The sequence below is a fragment of the Malaclemys terrapin genome, chromosome 2 (assembly GCF_027887155.1).
Source record: "Malaclemys terrapin pileata isolate rMalTer1 chromosome 2, rMalTer1.hap1, whole genome shotgun sequence".
In the NCBI taxonomy this organism is placed as follows: domain Eukaryota; kingdom Metazoa; phylum Chordata; order Testudines; family Emydidae; genus Malaclemys; species Malaclemys terrapin.
This window is the reverse complement of record NC_071506.1, coordinates 239,501,442-239,522,074: the sequence shown is the minus strand read 5'-3', so window position 1 is coordinate 239,522,074 and position 20,633 is coordinate 239,501,442. Positions and strand designations below refer to the sequence as shown.

The window sequence follows — 20,633 nt, the reverse complement described above, 5'->3', positions numbered from 1 at the left end:
TAAAGATTGGGCATCCTTATAATAATTGGTTCAGTAAATTATTGAAATCACTCCTGAACTATGCCAGCCTGGAGGGGAAAAGCAAGTCTCCTACAAGATGTGTGTGTAAGATCCTATGTTGACTTTGACCCATCTTTTTGTCTACAGAATTTCACATTCACTGATGACTTCAGTCCCAGCAGCACAAGCTCAGCTGATTTGAGTGGTTTAGGAGCAGAACCGAAAACCCCTGGTTTCTCTCATTCCTTAGCATTATCATCAGATGAGGTATGTCTCTGTCATTTTTATAATGGGCAAGAGTTAATTTTTTTTTCCAATAGGATTTTTCTTAATAAGTATTCAAATTATAGTTATTTTCTAGAAAACATCATTGGAAAAGAAGTATTTGATTCCTGGTTTGCCTTTTATTACAGTATGTTTAATACTTCAGTATGTATAGGAAATAAAATAGGGAAATAACAAAATAAGATTGGATTCATAAAACATGCCTTTGCCACCATTTTGTTTCTGTATATTTTTCCTATATTTACATTTAAGTACATGCACACGGACTAATATACACAGTTTGTTAATGTCATATGTTAAAATAAATATAACTGGGATGCCTTTGAGGGAATATGGAGTGTGGGCTAGCTAGGTTGTAGAGGTATGGTATAGTTAGACCAGCTGGTGAAGCCATTTATGATTGAATTTTAAGGACCAAACTTCAAAGGTGCCTCCACCCAACCTCTGTGTGTGTGATGAGTTAAAAAAAATCACCTGTCTGTGCAGTTTTTGCACATTATTACACGTCTATAATATGTAAACTTTATACCATGCACATTTGCATTCAATTTGTGCTTGGTTTGTGCATGCACAGTAGAGTTCACCTAAATTCTGTGCTGTGTTTTGACCAGAGGTTGTCTTGTTTTGTTTCTTTGCACAAGTGTTAGTGTGCGAAAATTGTGCCCATTGGATTGGGTGCCAAAATTACATGTCACAAACAGATGCTCTGTTTTGAAAATGGGGTCCTAAAACGAGCTTGGTAAAGTCACTGGGCCAGCTCTTCTGTGGAGCTACAGTTATTTACACTAGCTGAGGATCTGGACTACTGACTCACTAAGCAGCAGATCATGCCTAGGTTACATGTGAACCCAGATAAGGTGCAGATGAGCATCTTTATCTTTTTATAAACACAGAACCTGTAATCCACTGTAAATATTATGGTGAACTCCATATTTTCTTGTGTGAGATACATGCCAGGATTTGCTCTAGAGAGCTTGATTTTGAAACATCTGTTTCTATTATTTTTAGGACACTTACGTTTGTTGTTATAAATATATTACTACAGATTAATATTAATGCCTGCTCTGCATGTGTTTAAAAGGAGATGACTGTTACATATAGCCACAGTTGTCAAAATTTAAGTCTACAAGGCTAGAAGTCCTATAGACACTACTTACTATAGGTAGGAGTATTGCTGCTGTTTAAGAGTAGATGTTTACTATGACCACAGTAGACTGCTGGGCAGTGGTCCTGTGAGAATTGTCTGTACTAATGAGAATAGCAAACGGTAAAGAACTGTTCATTTAGACTCATTCATTCTACATGATCTTTCTATTTTGACAGTACATTTCACTAAAATCTACGTTATTAAATATTTTTGCTCTCTTATTATTTCACATAATTCTTATTTGCTATGTATTTCAGTGTAGATAATACTCTGTATCCGGTATGCCAAATGATAAGTTTGAAAATGCTTCCATTTTTCTTTTTAAGCCCTCTCTCCTAATACTTTGACTTTGCTGTCTCTGCAATATCTAATATAAACAGGCTATAAAAATAAAATAAAATAAAATAAAATAATGGCCTCTCTGTCCTCTGCTGCATACTAAATAGCAGCTTCTGAATCAGTCGGTGTGTTCAGTGAGTGCTGCAGAGGACACCTACCCAGCCCTTCTTGTAAGAGATGCTGCTTGGATGAGTCTTTAGCCGTTCACTGCTGACTGCTACAGATCTGGGATTACTAGTGGTACTGCCAGGAACCTCTCCCACAGACCTCCCTGCTGGAGACGACATAACCACTTGTGAGACAAAAGAATGATAAGCAAGGGGTGGGGAGGAACACACATTCTTATTCCACTTCACACCCTAGAAACTGAGGGTCTTTGCTGCTTCCATTGTAGTCATTGGCAAAGCTCCCATTGACCAGTGATGCAGGATCAGGACGGGCCCTAACTAGGAAATTGTGTGCTTTGTAGTTAAGCTGTGAGCATAACCTTTCTGGGTTTGGAAATAGTTTTAAAAGTGCTCTGTTTTTCAATAACCAGACCTGTTTGCAAATCGCGGTGCTGCCCTTGCCTGAACTCTCTCGCACGCTGTTACATGTTCTGTATTTTGTTTCTATAATGCTTTTCTTTCCCATTTCTTTGTTGCTCCCTCACTCAGAGCCTGGATATGATTGATGATGAGGTGAGATACTAGTGAGCTCTTTGTGGTGGACTGTGTGACCGTGGCGTGGCAATTTGTCGTCTCATTTGCAGATTTGCATTTCTGATCTTATTCCGTTGTGCGGCAAATCTCCCTGTTAAAGCACAAACACAAGCCCACAGGTGTCAGCCTTCCTGCTGCAGTTTTCGGGCTTATAGCAAATTACATTCCTTGTGGTTTATTGAGGTGTTTGTGGGGGCTGCATTTCAGAACAAGTACACTGGACTGACTCCGCCGCTGTGCTGAGTTCATGCTTGGTGCAGAGTAGGCAAACGCTTAGGGTTTAGGGTTTATGCCATCTTTCCCCATCCCCGATCCAGGGGCCTGCTGGGGGCTGAAACAGCCCCCCGTGCAATTTAAACCAGCTTAAAGACTGTTCTAAATTACGCCAACTGCAGCGGTCCCATAGCAACTGCTTCACTGATCAGGGATTGATCAGAGCATCATGTGTTCCAGCTCAACCCCAGCATACCCCCTGTGCGGCACAGGCGGGAGGAGCTATGCCTGCTTCACATCACCCAGGAATCCCCGGCTGTCTCCTTTAGCACAGCTTTCCTGCTGTTTCCTTCATACAGCACAGAGCAGCTAGATCCGGGGCCAAGGATGAGGCTCACTGTCTGTTCTGTACTGTGACTGTGTCTCTTCTCATCGTTTTCCTAGACAATAACTTTCGCTATTTATTATTGTCATCTTGAATTTTGGAGTGGTTTTGTAAGGAATTTTTTGAATTTCATATTTTAAACTTTCCAAACATACCGTAATGCGCCTTTAAGGTAGACCACAAAATTCCAGTATATCCTTAAAAACATTCTGTCCAAAGACATGTTAAAAGATTCAAACCTGGAGAGGGGATGGGAATCTTCCCATTGTGCTGCCTAGCCCTAATCAGTCATTGTCTGTGACTTCCTCTTTTGTGTGCCTGCACACAGAAAACTAGCATTACCAAGCTATTTCTGTTGCACTATGTGATATCTGGGTAGATACTGTTGTAATATATTGGTGTATCACTACTGAAGTGTTGTAGTGACGATAGTACAAATACCTCTACTGTAGTGTTGCAAGTATGTGCAGCAATATGCCATTATTAGTCAGTTTTGCCCTTTTAATTATATGCATCATATTTTTGTCACAGATCCTTGATGATGGACAGTCTCCTAAACACAGTCAGTGTCAGAATCGTGCTGTTCAGGAATGGAGCATACAGCAAGTTTCCCACTGGTTAATGAGCCTCAACTTTGAACAGTATGTTTCTGAATTCACCGCCCAAAACATTAATGGAGAGCATCTCCTTCAGCTGGATGGGAGTAAGCTTAAGGTAATAGACTGTCTTGGGGACAAACTTTCTATGTTATTTATTGTCACTGAAGATATTCTTAGATAAAAAGAGAATTCCTTAGGAATGCAAAAAAGGACTGTGTATGGAATGAAGACAGACTATAATAATAGACATGGTACAGAAGGCCAGAGTATTACTAGAATCATTTAGACCCGTTTTTTAAAGAAATTGAGGCCCATTTGCTTTGCAAAAAATGTGGGTGTATAGTGTACCCACATTTGCATGCACAGATCAGATAATTGCATGCATAAGTGGTATTTGCATGCACATATTTCTCATCCAACTCCATTTTGTAAAAATGTGAGTCATGTAAGATGTTAAATATCAGCACACAAGAAGTAGAGGTAAAATATCTGTAGGCTTGGCAGAATTCAATTTTTTTTATAATTTCAGCAAATAATTTCTGTTTATTGTCCAGCATTTTTTCCAGTTTGCATTGATTTCAATTTTCACAGTTGCAAGAAATTATGGGTGGGCGGGTCAGACAATAATTATTTAATGAGAGTGTATATACTGAGATTCAAGAAGGTAAAGCTTTATAACTGTTAAAACACAAATTGTTAACAGCACATTTAAGGATATTTACTTTGTATATTTTGAAATCAACCTCTGATAAGTTCTCAGGCAGCATTTTTCTGACTATCTGTTAATTTCTGTTGTTACCAATGGAAATATTTTCCCTGTTTGTGTGTGTATGGTGAAATCAGCGTTTACTGACATTTACCGATTTAAAAAAATCAAATCCTTCCAAGCCTAAATATTGGTCTGCTGGTGAAGAGTGTGCCTTGTACAGCTTTGCCTTTTTTCATCAGTCCATGTATATGGTTCATTGTCAGTCTCTTTCTACCACACATTTGTCTATCATATGTATCAGAGAAGGGGGTTGGCCGTGGATAGTATATTGGGTCTAGATACACAGTTTAAAAGTTTTGATATACAAAGTGTGCATTAATTTGTTGCAATAAAATCATGAGCATACTGCTGATAAAATAAATAAAATCTGGAGTTCTAGGGGCTCAGCATATGTGAAATTCAGGCCCTTAGTGTCTCAGTTGGACACACAACATTTACCAACTATTTGAAAAATTGGATTTTAACCTTTCTGTATCTCCAGGATTGTTTATGGGGGAAAGAATGGTCTTGTGGCAAAAGCAAAGGCTGGGACTCAGGAAATATGGGGTCTGTTCCTAGCTCTGCCACACACTTCTCCGACTCTGGGCAAATCACTTAACCTCTGTGTGCCTGTGTTTCTCAGTTGATCAAAATCTTTAATATTCTATAAAGTGTTTTGATTTCCTTATGTGGAAGGCAACATACAATAGAAGGGCAAAGTATTATTATTTTCAGTGCACTAACTTGATGTCATGAACTCCTGTTTCCTACCTGACATTAACTCAAGTTTTCACTGTCTTCAGTTTCGTTGAGTTTGTTCAGTTTTCACTGTCTTCTAGTTTAGTTGTTATTATTTAATTTACATAATTTGGCCATAAATGAAACTGCATGGGATTCTTTAATTCTCTTATTCTATTTCTTTCTTTAATATTAGGCCCTTGGTATGACATCTTCCCAGGACCGAGCAATCATTAAAAAAAAGCTAAAGGAAATGAAAGTGTCCATCGAGAGAGCTCGAAAAGCTCAAGAGAAAATGGAAAAGCAAAGGGAAAAGCTTAGGAAGAAAGAACAAGAGCGGCTTCAAAGGAAGTCAAAGAAACTAGACAAGTCTTCATCAGATGCAACAGAGGGCGCTAATGAGCAATGATGAGCCAGAACTACTACTATGTTAGTTAATGTGGAGACACTTCAGGCAAAGAAACTCAAGTTGTCTACAGTACCCCTCCCATTTTCTTGTGGTCATTACACAGGAATATGTACACAAATATGATGCTATAAATAGAATGAATAGGGAAGTTTATATTGTCTGGCTACATTTTCCTGTAGTTACAATACATGCTCTTATTTTTGATCCGCTGAACAATCCAAAACCATTGTTTTATTTTATTTGTTGTTGTTGTTGTTGTTACTTGCAAGCCAGGTATCCTATTTTGGAGAAACATTGAGGGATTTTACTTTCAAACTGCTATTTTGTATTGGGCTGGTTGTGTTTGGTCATATTGGTAACCAGTGTGACAAAGAGGGATGTGGTCCATTGCATCACAACCACATTTTGAACAGGATCCCTGGTGGTAGATTGCAATGATCAGAGGAGATTTTTGAATCTGGGTAACTGGAGTTGTTCCCACATCTGTTACCATTGACTCATATTTCTAACTGGAATCTCAACTCTTTTACACGACTCTGATATTTAGTTCTGTCTGCTGGAACAGGCTACAGCTCGCATCAGTACCTTAAAATGCCACCGTTTTGCAAATGCAATTGTTCAGTGACTTGTAATTATATGCTGGAGATAAGGATAGGAGAGTCATTATCCTTTCTGGGCAAAAGAGGGGAAGTTGACACTCTTGTGAGCTGTACAGTAATTTAATACAAGAAGGAGACAAAGCTGGTTTACAAGGGGTTCTGAGGGTAACATTTATCCTCCCGATATCCGAGCAAGGCTGACTTTCTGACCTTGACACAACAGATAGATCTTTAGAGTACACAGGTCATTGTGCTCATGGGGTGTACAGATAAACTTTCCTGTAACACACTATAAGCTTCCTTTTTAAACAGATTCTGAAAAGAAAAGTGGGTGTTTGGAGGGGGTTGTATTTCTAAGGAAAATACCACATCTGCAGATTCTGTCTCCACTGAGTGCTGGGGGCAGTGAGCTTTGTGCTCTGACCTGCAGAGCTGTGATCTAATCACAACTGCTGTCTGCTGAAATGATCTCCAAATTTGAGCCTGCTAAAGGCTTTCAGTTTTCAATGAGGTGCACTTTTAAAAAAAAAAAAAAAAAAAAATGCTGCTCAAAGGAAAACAAGATTCACTAATATTAAGGCCAACTAATATAGGCTACAATATGGAAGAAGGCTACTAAATGCAAAGCTGTCATGCACTACCTGTTTTAAATAGAGTGTCGTGAGGACATTCCCCACTAAAAATTCAGCCTTGAGGCATACTTTGCAGAATGTTTGGAATGCTTAAATTGGCTGTTGCGCTACATACTTCAGAGATTTCTCGTATATAGATATGTCTATTAATGAAGCAAACAGTATAGTCTGGCACTGTGTGGTATTACAGTCTCTTAGCAGCCTCTATTTAAATTTTCATTATTTCACCAAATGAATGGGAGGACAATGAACAAGCTTACATAATGGGAAGATGAAGATATTACATTATTGCTTTATAGTCAACGCTTACTGTGTAATAGCATTTATAGGTTATAGCAACATCCGTTCTCTTCAATGCATTCCATACGTATTGACATAAGTAGTAATCTCTGTGTAGTCAGTCATGCCAGGAGTTAATTCTTATTTTGTTAGTCATTGATGCAAAATTAAAAACTTGGAGTTTCAGCAGACTGAAAGTTAACTGCACATGCTGAATGATTTTTAAAGGGATTTTTTTCCCCATCATATACTTTGACATTTACTTTTTTTTTTTTTTTTTTTAAAAAGCTCTTCTGAAGCTCAGAGTTCTGGAATGTCTTAACTGGGATGCTATGCGCATATTATCTAACATTTGTCAAATTTTCATTTTAATGACGATAGTATTTTTACCTGTAGAAAACTCTGTAAATAGATACAACTTAGTTCATTCAGTACGAATAATCTGACAAATCTACTTAGTAATGGCTTCCTTTTTGTTTCCAAATCTACTTTCTGTATGTTTCTGGTATATATTTCATTGATCTATAGACATAAAGTAATGAAACTGCTGTGAAGGACACTCTATTAAAACAGCGTTGATATTTCTGGTAGGTCTTGGTGTTTCCTAATGCTGCCAGAGAGAAAAAGAGGCCATTAGTGGAGAAATATAATTGTGGGGAGAAATCATCTCTTCAGTTGAATCTTTCTATCTCCTTTCTAGGAGACAAATTATACTACAGTGTCATGGTGACCTGGTGAAACTAATGCTCAGTTATTTTAGGAGCTTATGAAGTTATATTTAGGTAAGAGAAAGTTATCTGGAAGAAACTGGAAATGTACTATTTTAAATACAATGTTGATAAATGCATTAGATGATTATTTTCTCCTTAAGTTATGTTTACATGATGGTAATGTTTTAAGTGGTTGTACATAATAGACTGTGGGCATGTTCCTATTTATGTTCTTTGTTTTCTTAAAAGCCCAAGGCAGACTACTGTGTGTGTTATGCATTGATTTTTCATTCTTGCTGTTTAGAACAGTGTCTAGTTAACCTCGTTGTAAATCAGGTTCTTACTCTGCAGATAGCTAATTTGATTTATGTGCTAGTAATTATTGTTTTTACTATTTTATAGCTAAATGGTGAATTTAAACTTTTTGTAATTATTTGAGTTGAAAATCTAACTTTAAAAAATAGATTTAATCAGTTAAAAATAAAAGCATAAAATGCAAAGTGACCAATGAAAACAAAGTGGACCAAGCTGTATCTGAGTTCTGCTCTTCCTTCTATGATAAGATATATTTTTAAGATTCCTTTTTATTAAAGATAGTCATTGATGTATGGCACACACACAGTCATGTCACAATCACAGTGTTTGTGACCAATACAGTTTGAGTGGTTTCTAGAAAACCATAAAAGGTTTGTCACAATTTTTCTTTCCCATATTGAGAAATGATATGCATTTGCCATTATATATCTAATTAAAAACTCAGAATGCCTTTAACCACCTCACTGTAAGCTTCCCCTAAGAACAATGCTAGTTTAGAATAGTGTGTTACCTCTATCATAAGAAGGAACAGAATGGACAAATGTCCTGTACTGAATGAATAGATGAATCTTCTGCTCCCAGCCTAGCTGGCAGAGTATCTTCCACAAATGTGACTCTAAGCTTCTTTTGTGGCTTCCTGATCCCTGGGCAGCCAGTCACCAGTCCCAATGAGTAATTTAGAGCAGTCTCAGGTATTCTGTAAGGTGTGCTAGCTTCCTAGGGGCTATTCTGCAGCCTGGTGTCCCTGGAGCACATCTGCACTCTGGCCATATTCTCTCTAATCCAGCCATACAGCCTATGCCAGCTCTACCCCAGTTAGTTATTCTCCTGTGCTGGTGCACTCGCAGCTAACTGGTTAGCTAACGTTCACCCTGTTTTGTATGTGGTAACTGAGTTCTGGAAGTTCTGGATCTGCTAGTGCCAATAGGTTTGGCAGCCCTAGTCTATGTACTTATGCACATCTTCTAGCTGTGAAAAGATTGTGAAAGAGTGAATGAAGGAGGCAGAGAGTGGGATTTTTAAGATATAGGAAATAACAGATGCAAAGGTGCTCTCACAAGCTTAGCCCCAGAAAAGCTAGTGTCTGCATTGAAATCCAGCAGTTGCATTGAAACCGTTCTGGAGCAAAAGGCCATGGTTTGTTCTGTACAAACTGCCAAATATGTATGGGTCTCATTCCCCATTGCCTGGCACCTTGTGGAGCCATTTGCATCTGGGCAATGAGTGCTAAAAGCTGTCATTCTGATTAGGTGGTGTTGGACTCCCACTGTGTACTAGTGTAGATGATTACACCAAGTGCAAAGCAATGAGGAACTCAGCCCATTTAATGTTGCATAATGCAGATTAGTATTGTCCACCGGTTTCTGCATTTCATCTGCCTGCCTTAGCAGAGCTAATGATGTTCATGTACATAAAGCCCATCACAATTAATGGAGTAAAACTAAATAATGGAGCAAAAAAGTAACAAAAGCTGTACAGAGCTGGGTTATGTTTCTATATCGGCTTGGGTAGGTGCTTTTATGTCAGTAACCCTTTATTGTGCCACGATGGAGCTGAGACAATGCTGCATTTCTAAACAGGAGTGTTCACAGGATCTAGAGCAGCATTTCCTAGAAGCCACATCAGTCCTCAACTCCCATTGATGTTAGTGGGAATTTAGGATGTTTATCATCTGGCAGCCTCAGGTCTCAGCATGTCCACTGCGCGTACAAGCACCAGCTGCCATCCATGCAATTGTGTGATCTCTGACTCACCAGCAATTGCTGTTTAGAGCACACACAGGCAACCAGAGGCAATGATGCCCACCACATCTGCTGATGTGTTCCTGTTGAAATCAAAGAAGGCATAGGCAGTAGTATCATTTTGCGTATGTGGGGCTGGGATATACTGTTCTAGTCTAGTATCCTGTGCTATGGAACTGAAAATCAGAAGGAAAGTTTTGTATTTGCATAGCCGTATTTCTTTAAAAAGTATCTTAAAGAGCGATTTGTACAGGGTGCCAGATCTGGGATTTAAGGACAATTTTCAAAAACAAGGTTTATGTGTCAATTCCTTAGCAGTGTTTTCAAATGGATAGAAAAATTTTATGTCCGAGAGGGAGACAAGCAAAATGATGTTTTGGGACCTAATCCTGTTCCCACTGGAGTTTTGTCATTGAGTTCAGTGGGGGCAGGATCCAGCCTTTTAATAGCACTTGCTTAGTCCTGTGCTGTACCTCAACTAGAGAGCAGGCAAACTTGTTTATAGCTTTTGTTCTGTAAGCTTTAAAATCTCAGAAAACCTGTAACTTGGTCCAAAACTCTGACAAATAGAAAGTTGTTTGAAAAAGACAGCACATGTTTGAGCAACTTGGATGTCTTTAACAGTTCCAATGAAAAGGGCAGAGTTCACAGAGAATTTTTTTTATCAATGATTCAGAATCATGAAAGAAATGAGCATTTCTAGAAATGAAAATGATGAAGGGATGGGGCTTGTGGTTTGCTTTTTAACAAATACTTTTGCATTTGTGTATGTACATATACATACACAAATTTACACACTATTGAAGAGATTAGTAGCAGTTAATATGTAGGTAATTGTGAGTTTTAGGGCTACATGCGCATAAAACACACATCAAGGGTTCCGATAACATCATGAAACTCATAAGAGCAAAGCTCTAGCAGTTTGTACCAGTTGTATAATAACTCCGATGTGTTTTTAGCCTCACTCAGAGTTTTCATGTTATGTTTTATATACTTGATGGATCACAAGACTTTAAACAAAAACATTTATTAAAACCATATACAGACTGTTCCTCTGTACGTTTCCCTGCATGTTGTCCTTGTGTTCTTTTGGCAGGATAGAATTAGTATTACAAGAAGAAAAACTTTTTGTACATTTTGTAAACTTAGCTTAGCTGTCTATTGGAGAGCTTTGAGCAGTTGATTATTGGGCAGGATTGTGATGTGAGAAGTGACTCATCCAGACATCACACAATTAGCTATACGTCAGGTGCATGTTGCACAGTCCTTTTCATCGAAGCTCTGGATATGTTTTATTGCATTTTCTCACATTTTAAAAACTGTCCTATTTGAAAGCTGTGATATCACAGTCATGAAACTGAGCCCTCTGATTCCGTCCTGGTCCTAAGACAGGCCTTCTTTCACTACCTGGCAGCGGGACTGGGACTTTTGTGATAGCCAGTAAATAATGACTAAGGGATGTGTATGTCTTGTTGGGAGGTTTTGCCTTTAGCTCTTTGTGCTGCTTGTTTCTTTCAGAAGTTTGGACTCTGAAAATCTCCTAATTCATCCAGCTTAATCCTGTGCGGTGTTAAGGGCCTTCAGCACTGTTTGGCTTTGGAGGAAGGTGCTGAGCATTTTACAGGATCAACCCCAAACTGAGCAAAAAAAGGGGCCTAATCCTGCTCCTATTGTTTTCAGTGTGAGTTTTGCCATTGACCACAGTGGGAGCAGACTTGGGTGCAAATGCAGGAAGACTCACAATATTGATGAAGTGTCCAGAAGAAACAAGAATTACATGGCACGAAAGACAATAAGGAACAAATAAGCCTCCTCAAATGGAGATGACATGGTGCACAGTGAACCTCCCCAAAATATATTTGCTTTCCCTGACTCATTTACTCTCATTACTACTGCTTTTGTATTTTTCAGTGATGTTGCACTTATAAATCACTGGTAACTAACAAGTGTTCTACATATTGCTAAAAGACTGGGCAGCTAAAAAACAGAAATGCACTGTGTGCCACTGTAAAAACGGGCTTTTTATTGTTTCTTTTTATCTTAGCGAGGGAGATGGTTATGTTTCAGAATTTTTTTTAAGGTCAAATGTGTATGAATTGCATGTAATCCTGGACTTTTCATTTGTACATCTTGGTGTCTAATCATCTGCATGGAAGAGACAATAGTGCCCTGTCTGAGCTTGTTCTCTTGTGCTTGGTTAATATGTACTTCTCTGGATTGTTGAGTTTCCAAAAACAACATTCCTTTACATTTGATTATTTGGAGGCATTCAAAGCAAAACATCATGGTGGCCCTTTGTTTTCTTACAGATTAAAAAAAAAAACCGATCACCTTTGATTAAAATTAATTTGTTAGTGTAAATACATTTCTTGCCAATGAGTATTATTGTTAGACAACGAATGCAATAAAAAGAGAACTACTGAAACTTGTTACAAGAATTTTTATTTAGTCTTCATGCCTCTGTTATTCATTCCAGAATTAATAAACTGTTACTCAGATTGGACAACTACTGCCATGTGTTAGGGTCTGTCTATTGCAGAATAAGATAGGATGTGACTTTAAGGCACAATCGCTATTCCAAAGAAGATTAAGCTATACAAAGGCACTCTTAGTGCAGGATAAGTGTCCACATGGCAAGCTAGCTATTCTGGGCTATTTCTCCTTGTAGGCAAGCCCTTAGTTATGCTTTTGGTGGCTTTCACATAATTGTTCTTCCCTTCCTTTCCCAGCAAGTCTAAAGTTCATTTTAAACTCATCTGTTAGCCAGAAGATCAGGACAAATGGTGCAGCATTCAGGATTCAGGTTGGATCTTATTACACTCCATGATTCTTATCACAGGCCACCCACTAGGACGTCTGGGAAGAGAATCCAAACCCCTCTGCGCTTTGGATGCCCCATACGTGGTTTAAACCTTTGGCGCCTGGGCAGGCTGCAACAATGGTTTCTCCCTTGGCCTCTCTGCAACATTTCCTGGGCCCTGAGGCTGTCTGTTACCCCTTAGAAATGGAGCTCCTAAACCCACCTGGCTCAGTCTTCTCTTGGGAGTACTTAGGGATTATCGGTGTCCACGAAGGCAAGCAGGGTGTACATGATGTGTGAGCTCTCCCCTCCTGCAAAGCCCCTTACCCAGCTTGTGTGACCTTGCTCTCTCCTGCCTGACACTTCCAGACGGGCACCCCCTGTTCCAGTGGGTTCCTTTATATAAACAACTCTTGGTCACCTACGTGCCTTTGTTTGTAAGGATGCAGCTGTTTTTTAGCATACTGAGGTCTAAGTACTGTTAGCAGCAACCTTAAGTATTTTCCATTGTCCCTGTCAGGTGTGTACCAGCTACAGGACTGTCGACAGAGGTAGAACAACATACACCTAGTTATTTATGACATAGTTGTTTTTCATAACACAACTTCACAAAATCAACCAGAAATCATAAATTGGAGAGACATATTCCCAGTGCATCACAATTCTGTTAAAAACCATACTAGCATGGCATTATATGGCTGATTTTTCTTAATGCAGTGTTGAAATGTGCTGATATATGATCTTCCTAAGTGGACCTAGAAAATAGGCCACTAGCAGTTCAGTTGGTAAATCTTTGGTGCTAGCCCTGGCCGAACTTTTTAAAGAGCTGTATCACTTTTGGTAAGGCAAGTACAGTATCGTGTCAATTCACTCGTCACCAAACTGAAAATTGTAATGGGCCTTTCTCAAACCACCTAATGGTGCTGTTCCCCTGCTCAGCACAAATTTAATAACAGTATATAGCTGAAGTAATGGCCATCACTGCAACGGAGTTACTCCTGGCAGTATCTAGACCAAAATAGTCACCATTGAATCTGGATGGAAAAGGTCCTGAGTTCAGGCTCTAAGTTACCCAATAGCTGGTGTCACCAAGTGTCATGTTTCAACAACATGGTCACCACCTGCAAGAGGGGGAAAGGATCATTTTAACCCTTTAAACAATAAGGTACTAACGGTGCACTTATTTATTGGTAGGTTGTGTAACTCGCTCTTCCAACCCTGCCCCCATCCTGCCATTCACACTCTCCAAACAGTTGCATCTGTCCATCCTCCCTGCCACTCCCCACCGCAAACTGGTTCTATGCAGTTTACTCTGTAGTCCGGCAATGGCCTACCTCCTATCTACTGCCCCTCTCAGTGTAGCTTTCATCAGTATTTCCTGCTGGTCCTGTTTGGTGAGTGGGACCTTATGCTATGTTGAAAATTGTATGTTCCAGAATCTACCACTTGGACTGTAGGGGGGCTTTAAAAGGGGATCAAAGAAAGACATCACTTGGAATTTCTGACCTCAGTCTCCCAAGGGAGGAGTTGGTGTGTAGAAGAGTTTGTCTACAAGCACAGGCTGGTCTGCCTCCTCTTCCATGTATTTTAGCAACTGTACATGAAATTGCAGCTGTTGCTTTACATCAGTTGTTTCATGTGCTGTAGTTGTTCTTTGCAGCAAATGCATGTGGGTAGAAGGCAAGTAAGAGGACTGTGTGCCCAGGCCACAGCCAAGTAGTGAAACTGGAAAAACGCCATGCAGAAAAAACAGACTTGAACCATCGGTAGGTCAGGCTTGAAATGTGGCTGAGGCATTTGGTCCTGTTGCTAGAGATGGCTGCTAGAAATCACTTTACAGGTAGAGTTGTGTTTAACATCAGTTTTTCTGTTGCATAATTAAGTTGTGTTTAAAGGTCATTCTATACTAACTGGTTTTTGAGACAGCACTAACAGGGCCTATATTGAAGATAGTGCTGTGTCCAACTGCCAGTGATTAAGAAAACTCAGGAGCTACAGGTAACCCTATGCTCCTCACAGCAGGGCAAACAATTAGTTGACTGGGACCCTACAGGGTTCAGACAGACACGTGTCTTGTGCCTGTACAAAAGACAGAACAGATGAGATGGCCAGAGCAGCACAGGGCCCCAGTGCTGACAACATAGCGTTTTGAAAGCATAAGATAATGCATTTGCATGATTTGTGATGTGCTGTGAGGTACTACTACATATATATTAAAAAAAAAATGCTGGTAGCTAGTCATTTAATTTTCCCCCCATTCCATTGTTACGTCTTAGAGTTCGTGACTGACTGCAGAACATACATACCACAGCTATGGGCTCAATATAAAAGCCCTGAAGAAGAGAGACAGCGACAATTGAAATAAAAACCAGGATCAATACAGGCATTATTTTTCCTAGGACTTAAAATTGGGATAACGGACAAAACAACGATTCCAAAGAATTTTACATTCATTTGAAGAAGGTTTAATCTAAAGGATAAGAGGTAAGATGGGTCACATTTTGTACAAGAATTCTGTGGTGTAATTTCTTTTAATAAAGATGAGAACATTCATGGTTTACCAGGTTTAGAATCAAATAAATTTAACACTGTACATCAATTAATGAAATAGGAAAAGTACAGGGCGTAGTAAAGCTAAACATTGTTTATAATGATCCACTGAGTATTTTGATGCCACAATTTCAAATAAAAAAAAAAAAATCAGTATTTATATGGCTCCCCAGAAACATGATATTGTAAAGATCAAAATGTTGTCAGGTGATGTTTTTCCTTATAAGAATTTTGTTTACACAGTAATTGACCACAAGACTAGAGCATATTCCAGAACTAAGTATATTTGAAGACATGTGACTTTCTTTAGTACTTCCCCCAAAAGGGCCCAGTTTGTTCTTTGGAAAAAGTGGGGGAGGAGGAAGCTGTGCTTTCCCTACTGTTCATATTAAACAAGTGCTGCAGGGAGAGAAGCTGCTGGGGGAGCCAGTTTGCGTTCTCTGGGCTTCAGGGGTTAGGTTCATGCTGGTACTGATGCAAAGTTCCTCAGAGCAGGTGCAGTTTGCACTAGATGTAAGGCACCTCCCCTCTGTTCCAGACCCAGGCTCTTCACTGCCATGAGTTAGCCCCCACACATTGGCAGGCAATCATGTGTGGTTTCTAGTTAGCTTCCAGTTCAGGTGGGGCAGCCCTAACCTGTGCTCTGGTCCCCATGAGCCCTGGGGCTCTTACAGCAGTGAGCAAATAGCCAGGTCACAGGAATGCCTTGGCCATACCTCTCCTCACCCCCACTAGAGCTGGGGCCCATCAATGGAGAAGGGGTGCAGAACTGATTCTGCACATGCTGGCATGACCCCTAGAGCAGCCAGGAAGGGGGCTATATAGTTGCTTTGTATTCCCCTTGAGCCAGACCCCACCAGGCCCTTCTGTGTTTCTGTAAAAACAACACATTCTCCATCCAACTGCAGTTGCTGTTGCTAAACTGCTGTGATTAGAAAGTAATCTAGTACTGCAGATCCTTAGATCGCAAAGTAACAACAACCTAGCCACCATGGTCCAGGAAATTTACTATTTTATCACCTTGTAACTCACTGGTAGTGTCCACACCTGAGTTGCTCACTTAGCACAATGCTCTCTCCCCACTAGCAGCACTGATGCTAGAGCCAGACGTGTTTGGAAAGGTGGCTCAGACAGCACAGAGAGGATTTGGAGCGAGCAGAATCTAACTGGAACATGGAGACAGGGGTAGCAATAGGGAAGGGAACCAATAGCAGTTATCTCTATTTCTAAGTTGATAATGCATGGGGCCTTTAACCATGGGCTAGAATTCTACCTCTGAGGCTGACCTTTTGCTCTCATGGTTTAGAATATTACTAGCTCCTCTGCCCATCCTCATCTGCCATTATAACCTAGCTGATTAGAATTTTTCACTTCTATTGTAGATGGATTTTTTTTATATAGAGGATCATTAAAAATAACCCAAGTCAGAGCTCATGGTAGTTGCTTCCCAGTGCAGTCAACAGTTAAAGTTTAAGCCACCGGAAGAGTATGACAGCCAGAGCTGTAGGACAGGTTGCCTTGATACATGCTCCTCTGGCAGTGTTCTGCTAGATGTACAGTGTCCCCCCATTGCAGATCAAGGAGCTAGCACTAAGGTGATGCTTTCACATTTTCTATCATTCTTCATAACTGTTCTGTGCCCTTGGCATCTCTCTCCCCAATCTACAGCTGAAGAAAGGGCAAGAGAGTGGTTAAGTAACCTGTCCCCAGCAACACAGCTCAGCCATGGCAGAAGTATGATTAGAATGCTGTTGTCCCTGAGTTCACTCTCCAAGACCATACTGCCTCTCTTCTTGCCAGAGAAACAGTGGCAGAATGCTTTAGCCTAGAGGGGATGGAGAAGCATATTGGCTAGCAAACAAAGATCATACGAGCCTCACCCATACAATGGATTAAACAGTGTGGACTGTGTCATTCTAGCAAACGGCATTATAATAGTTCATTTGGTAAAATCCTTTGCCGGGAGTGTGGCAGTTTCACACAGCGTGGAAATTAAACACAGAGTGCACGAACTGCACTCTACGCTCAAGGCCTTCACTGTAGTGGAGCTTTCACCACTGCTGCTCTGTCTGTATATGGAGACCGCGGGCTCCAAGGCACTGTTTGGTTAAGGCATTTCAGACCTCTTCAGAAAGATTTTTGAACTCATTCTTTGAAGGGTTATTTAAATCATGCACCTAATACTCTTGCCTGCATACGAGAGTATGTCCGAGAATAGGTTCATGAGAAGGCAACCCATGGGTTTTAAATAATTTCTGACAGCGTAGGGAAAATTGACGGAAAGTACTTGGGTCACTGACCCAAACCCCGAAATGATGTGTTTATTCAACACTGCCTCCATTATTTTACACACTAGGCAGATCATCAACTCTCTCAGAGAAACGCTCCCTGAAGTCTGATCACAGTTGGTAACCCAAACACCAAACTAATTTTCTTTTAATGTTGAATTTGTAATTTACATCCACACTTTGTTATTGGCCTGGGATCTTCCACATTAATCCCCCCACATGCACCCACACACATTCTTTTACCTTTAAATCCATTTCTGTTCACCACTGAATAGAACTTATGTTATTTCCTTGAGGTGAGGAAGACTAGGAATACATTTTCATAACTCTTATTGCAATGTAGCTTGGAATTAGCAATTTAGAAGAAACTGAACCCTCCCCCCTAACAAAGTCTTTCCAGAGTGAACTATAGTTCACAGTAAAGAGCTCTGTGGAACACTGTGCCTATGAGCAGTTTCCCAGAATACACTACAGCAACTGAACTTCCCTGAAGCACTGAGCCATTCTCCGCATACACCTGGGTCACTGTAGGTTTTGCTGAAAGAATGTTCTGGATCCGGATTACCTGCAAAGGGAAGCATTGCGTGCTGTCAATACAGAAGTTATACTACTTTTAAAGAAGCTGATGTTAAGAGTTCAGCAGAGACAGGACCTTTTAAATAGTATATTAATTTAAGCCAAAATAGTTAAATTCATAGGCTAGATCATCATAATGGTCCCTTCTGGCCTTAAGATCTGTGCCCTCGCTTAACATAGGTCATAGAATTTCACCAAATGAGTCCTGCATTAAGTCCACAACTAGGAGCATACTATTCAGAAAGCTATCCAGTCTTGATTTAAAGACTTCAAGTGACAGAGAATCCACCACATCCCAAGGTAAGTTGTTCCAACAGCTACTTACCCTCACTATTAAAAATTTGTACATTATTTCTAGTCTGTATTTGTCTAGCTTCAGCTTTCAGCCATTAGATTGCTCAATACCGGTGTCTGCTAGATTTAAAAAAAAAAAAACAAAAATAAAAACACACTTCTAATTCAGAAGTCTTCTCCCTCTGTAGGTACTTTTAGACCGTGATCAAGTCACCTCTTAGCCTTCTCTTTGTTAAGCTAAATAGATGGGACGACTTTGGTCTCTTTTCAGACCTTGGATCATTTTTGGTGCGCTTTTCTGAACCCTTTTCAATTTGTCAACACCCTTTTTGAAGTGTGGGCACAGAACCGACACAATGTTCCAATGATTGTCTAAGGTAGCAGAATGCTTGAAGGTGAAAAGTTCCACTGCTATGAAATGTTACAATTTCGGTGGCAACAGATCCCTGAGCTCAGTTTTTGGATGATGGCAGCAAGAGTGCATACAAAACAGTTTTAAACCCCAGGATCAGATTCAGCCACTCTTATTCACACTGAGTAGCATCATGCTGTGCAAGTACATCCATTGGTATTTTAACTGAATACTCTCACTTAAATCACAGAAGAGCAAGGATTACAGAAAGTAGCTCACTGAGGGCCATTATAAAACCTAAAGAGTAAATGAGAAAGAACAAGGCTAAATTTGTCCTTGTTCTATTCTCAGGCAATATTTCTTTTACGAATACAATTAAACTGAGCTAGCACCAAACATGTAATTAGTCAACATTTAATTAGACCGCAGCTGCAGAGAAAGCAGCCTGGAATTGATTGAACTATCAGATGGAGATTTTTTCTGGTGGTCACTGAGGCATTTTAAGAGATGTTATCTGGCAAGGCTCACAATGGTCAAGTACTCACAGTTCATGCTCTTCAAGTAAATTTGGAGTCAAGCCACTAGGTAGGAGGGAAATGGAGTCTGAAAAGGTTGTTCACAGGTAATTCCTTTTAAAATGAAATGTTAGCTAAGGGGTGGGATTTTCCAAAAGCACTGAAGTGACTTAGGAGCACTAGTCAGTCCATGGAACTTGAGCTCCCTACCTCACTTTAGTACTTTTGGAAATACCACCTTACCCATCCATGTAATCACCTTTTCCATGGCTGTGAGCTGCTCTCTTGGCAATTGCCATCTTGCAGGTCAAAAAGCAAAGCAGGCTGTGGCTTTTTCCAGAGCCATCTACTTTGCACTATTCCTGACCACAGCCCACCCCTTCCCAGTCTTCTTCACTGTACATACGTCCTGCCTTTCCACCACCCTGCCTGAAGAAGCATCTCCTGCTTCATGGTTCACAGAATCCAGGGTGAAGTCAGCTTGGGTACAGGATCAAGGTCCAAGCAGCTGGAGGGATTGTTTCAGTCAGGGTGGCTGAGAGGTTGCAGCTGTGCAGCATGTGGAACATAACTTGTTGGGAAAGTGGGAGTGTAGCCATGATAGGGCAGGGGCACTGGGCAGATTAGACTTTCTGCTCTGTCCTGTAAGCTGCCATGCATTCGGTCAGTTTTACCACTATCTGATAGACACCAAGATGACACAGATTTCAAGAGGTATCAATATGGAGTTCATAGTTTTTTAGCAAGTCAAGGCATGGCATGTTGCTTGTATGTTCCTGGGAAGGCAAAGGTGAGGATCACAGCTTTGGTGAGTCTACGCTCCAGAGGGAGCACCATCTCCACACACACTCTCAGGTGACCTGCTGAAGTAGTGCCCATTGTCGACCCAAGAACTATCTGAGCCCAATTATTCTCTGTGCTGCTCCAGTTAATGTCAGTTTAGCTCCTCAGATATCAGTGCAGTTACTTGAGCCTCGGACCAGAGTAACGAGTGGCAAATTCATACTTCAGCTGGGATTTTCTATGGGACCTAAATGAGTTACACCATGACTCCCATTGAAAGTCAGTGGAAGCCAGTTGCTTAACTCCAGCTGAGAAATTCAGCTGAGGTTTCCAAAAGGGGCCTTTCTGCTTAACTTATTTCCTGATTCCGATGCATTTAGTTTTACTCAGGAATTTTAACAAAAAATACTTGGATTCTCACAACCTCCGAGCACTGGTTATTGTGGATTATGGCTAAAGATACCATATGACAGAACTGAAATTTTTCTCCCCTTCAGCTCTGAACAATTAGCATTAATACAGATGTGTTACATTACCAACAGCCACCATTATGCGCCATTAAATGCTACAGAGATTAGCATCAATAGCTGATTTTTCTGACTGATGACATAAGGTAGTAATGCTATCAATATAA

The 20,633-nt window shown here is 40.2% G+C and overlaps 2 protein-coding genes across 8 annotated transcripts in view; one reads left to right on the top strand and one right to left on the bottom strand.

Moving 5' to 3' along the window:
* Positions 1-12,270, top strand: part of PPP1R9A (protein phosphatase 1 regulatory subunit 9A) — a 253,382-nt gene extending 241,112 nt beyond the window's left edge. For 4 of the 7 annotated variants that reach the window (XM_054020402.1, XM_054020400.1, XM_054020401.1 and 1 more), the window contains 4 exons: positions 148-267; positions 2,428-2,451; positions 3,602-3,784; positions 5,352-12,270. In XM_054020402.1, coding sequence (XP_053876377.1) covers positions 148-267; positions 2,428-2,451; positions 3,602-3,784; positions 5,352-5,564 — 540 coding nt within the window. In that variant the 3' untranslated portion in view covers positions 5,565-12,270. The remainder of the gene's footprint in view (positions 1-147; positions 268-2,427; positions 2,452-3,601; positions 3,785-5,351) is intronic. The other 3 variants (XM_054020403.1, XM_054020404.1, XM_054020399.1) reach the window with 1 other exon arrangement.
* Positions 12,271-15,090: 2,820 nt separating this feature from the next.
* The window catches only part of LOC128832795 (serum paraoxonase/arylesterase 2-like), a 52,002-nt gene continuing 46,459 nt past the window's right edge, over positions 15,091-20,633 (bottom strand). Inside the window, exon 9 of the mRNA XM_054020397.1 lies at positions 15,091-18,044. Coding sequence (XP_053876372.1) covers positions 17,886-18,044 — 159 coding nt within the window. The 3' untranslated portion in view covers positions 15,091-17,885. The remainder of the gene's footprint in view (positions 18,045-20,633) is intronic.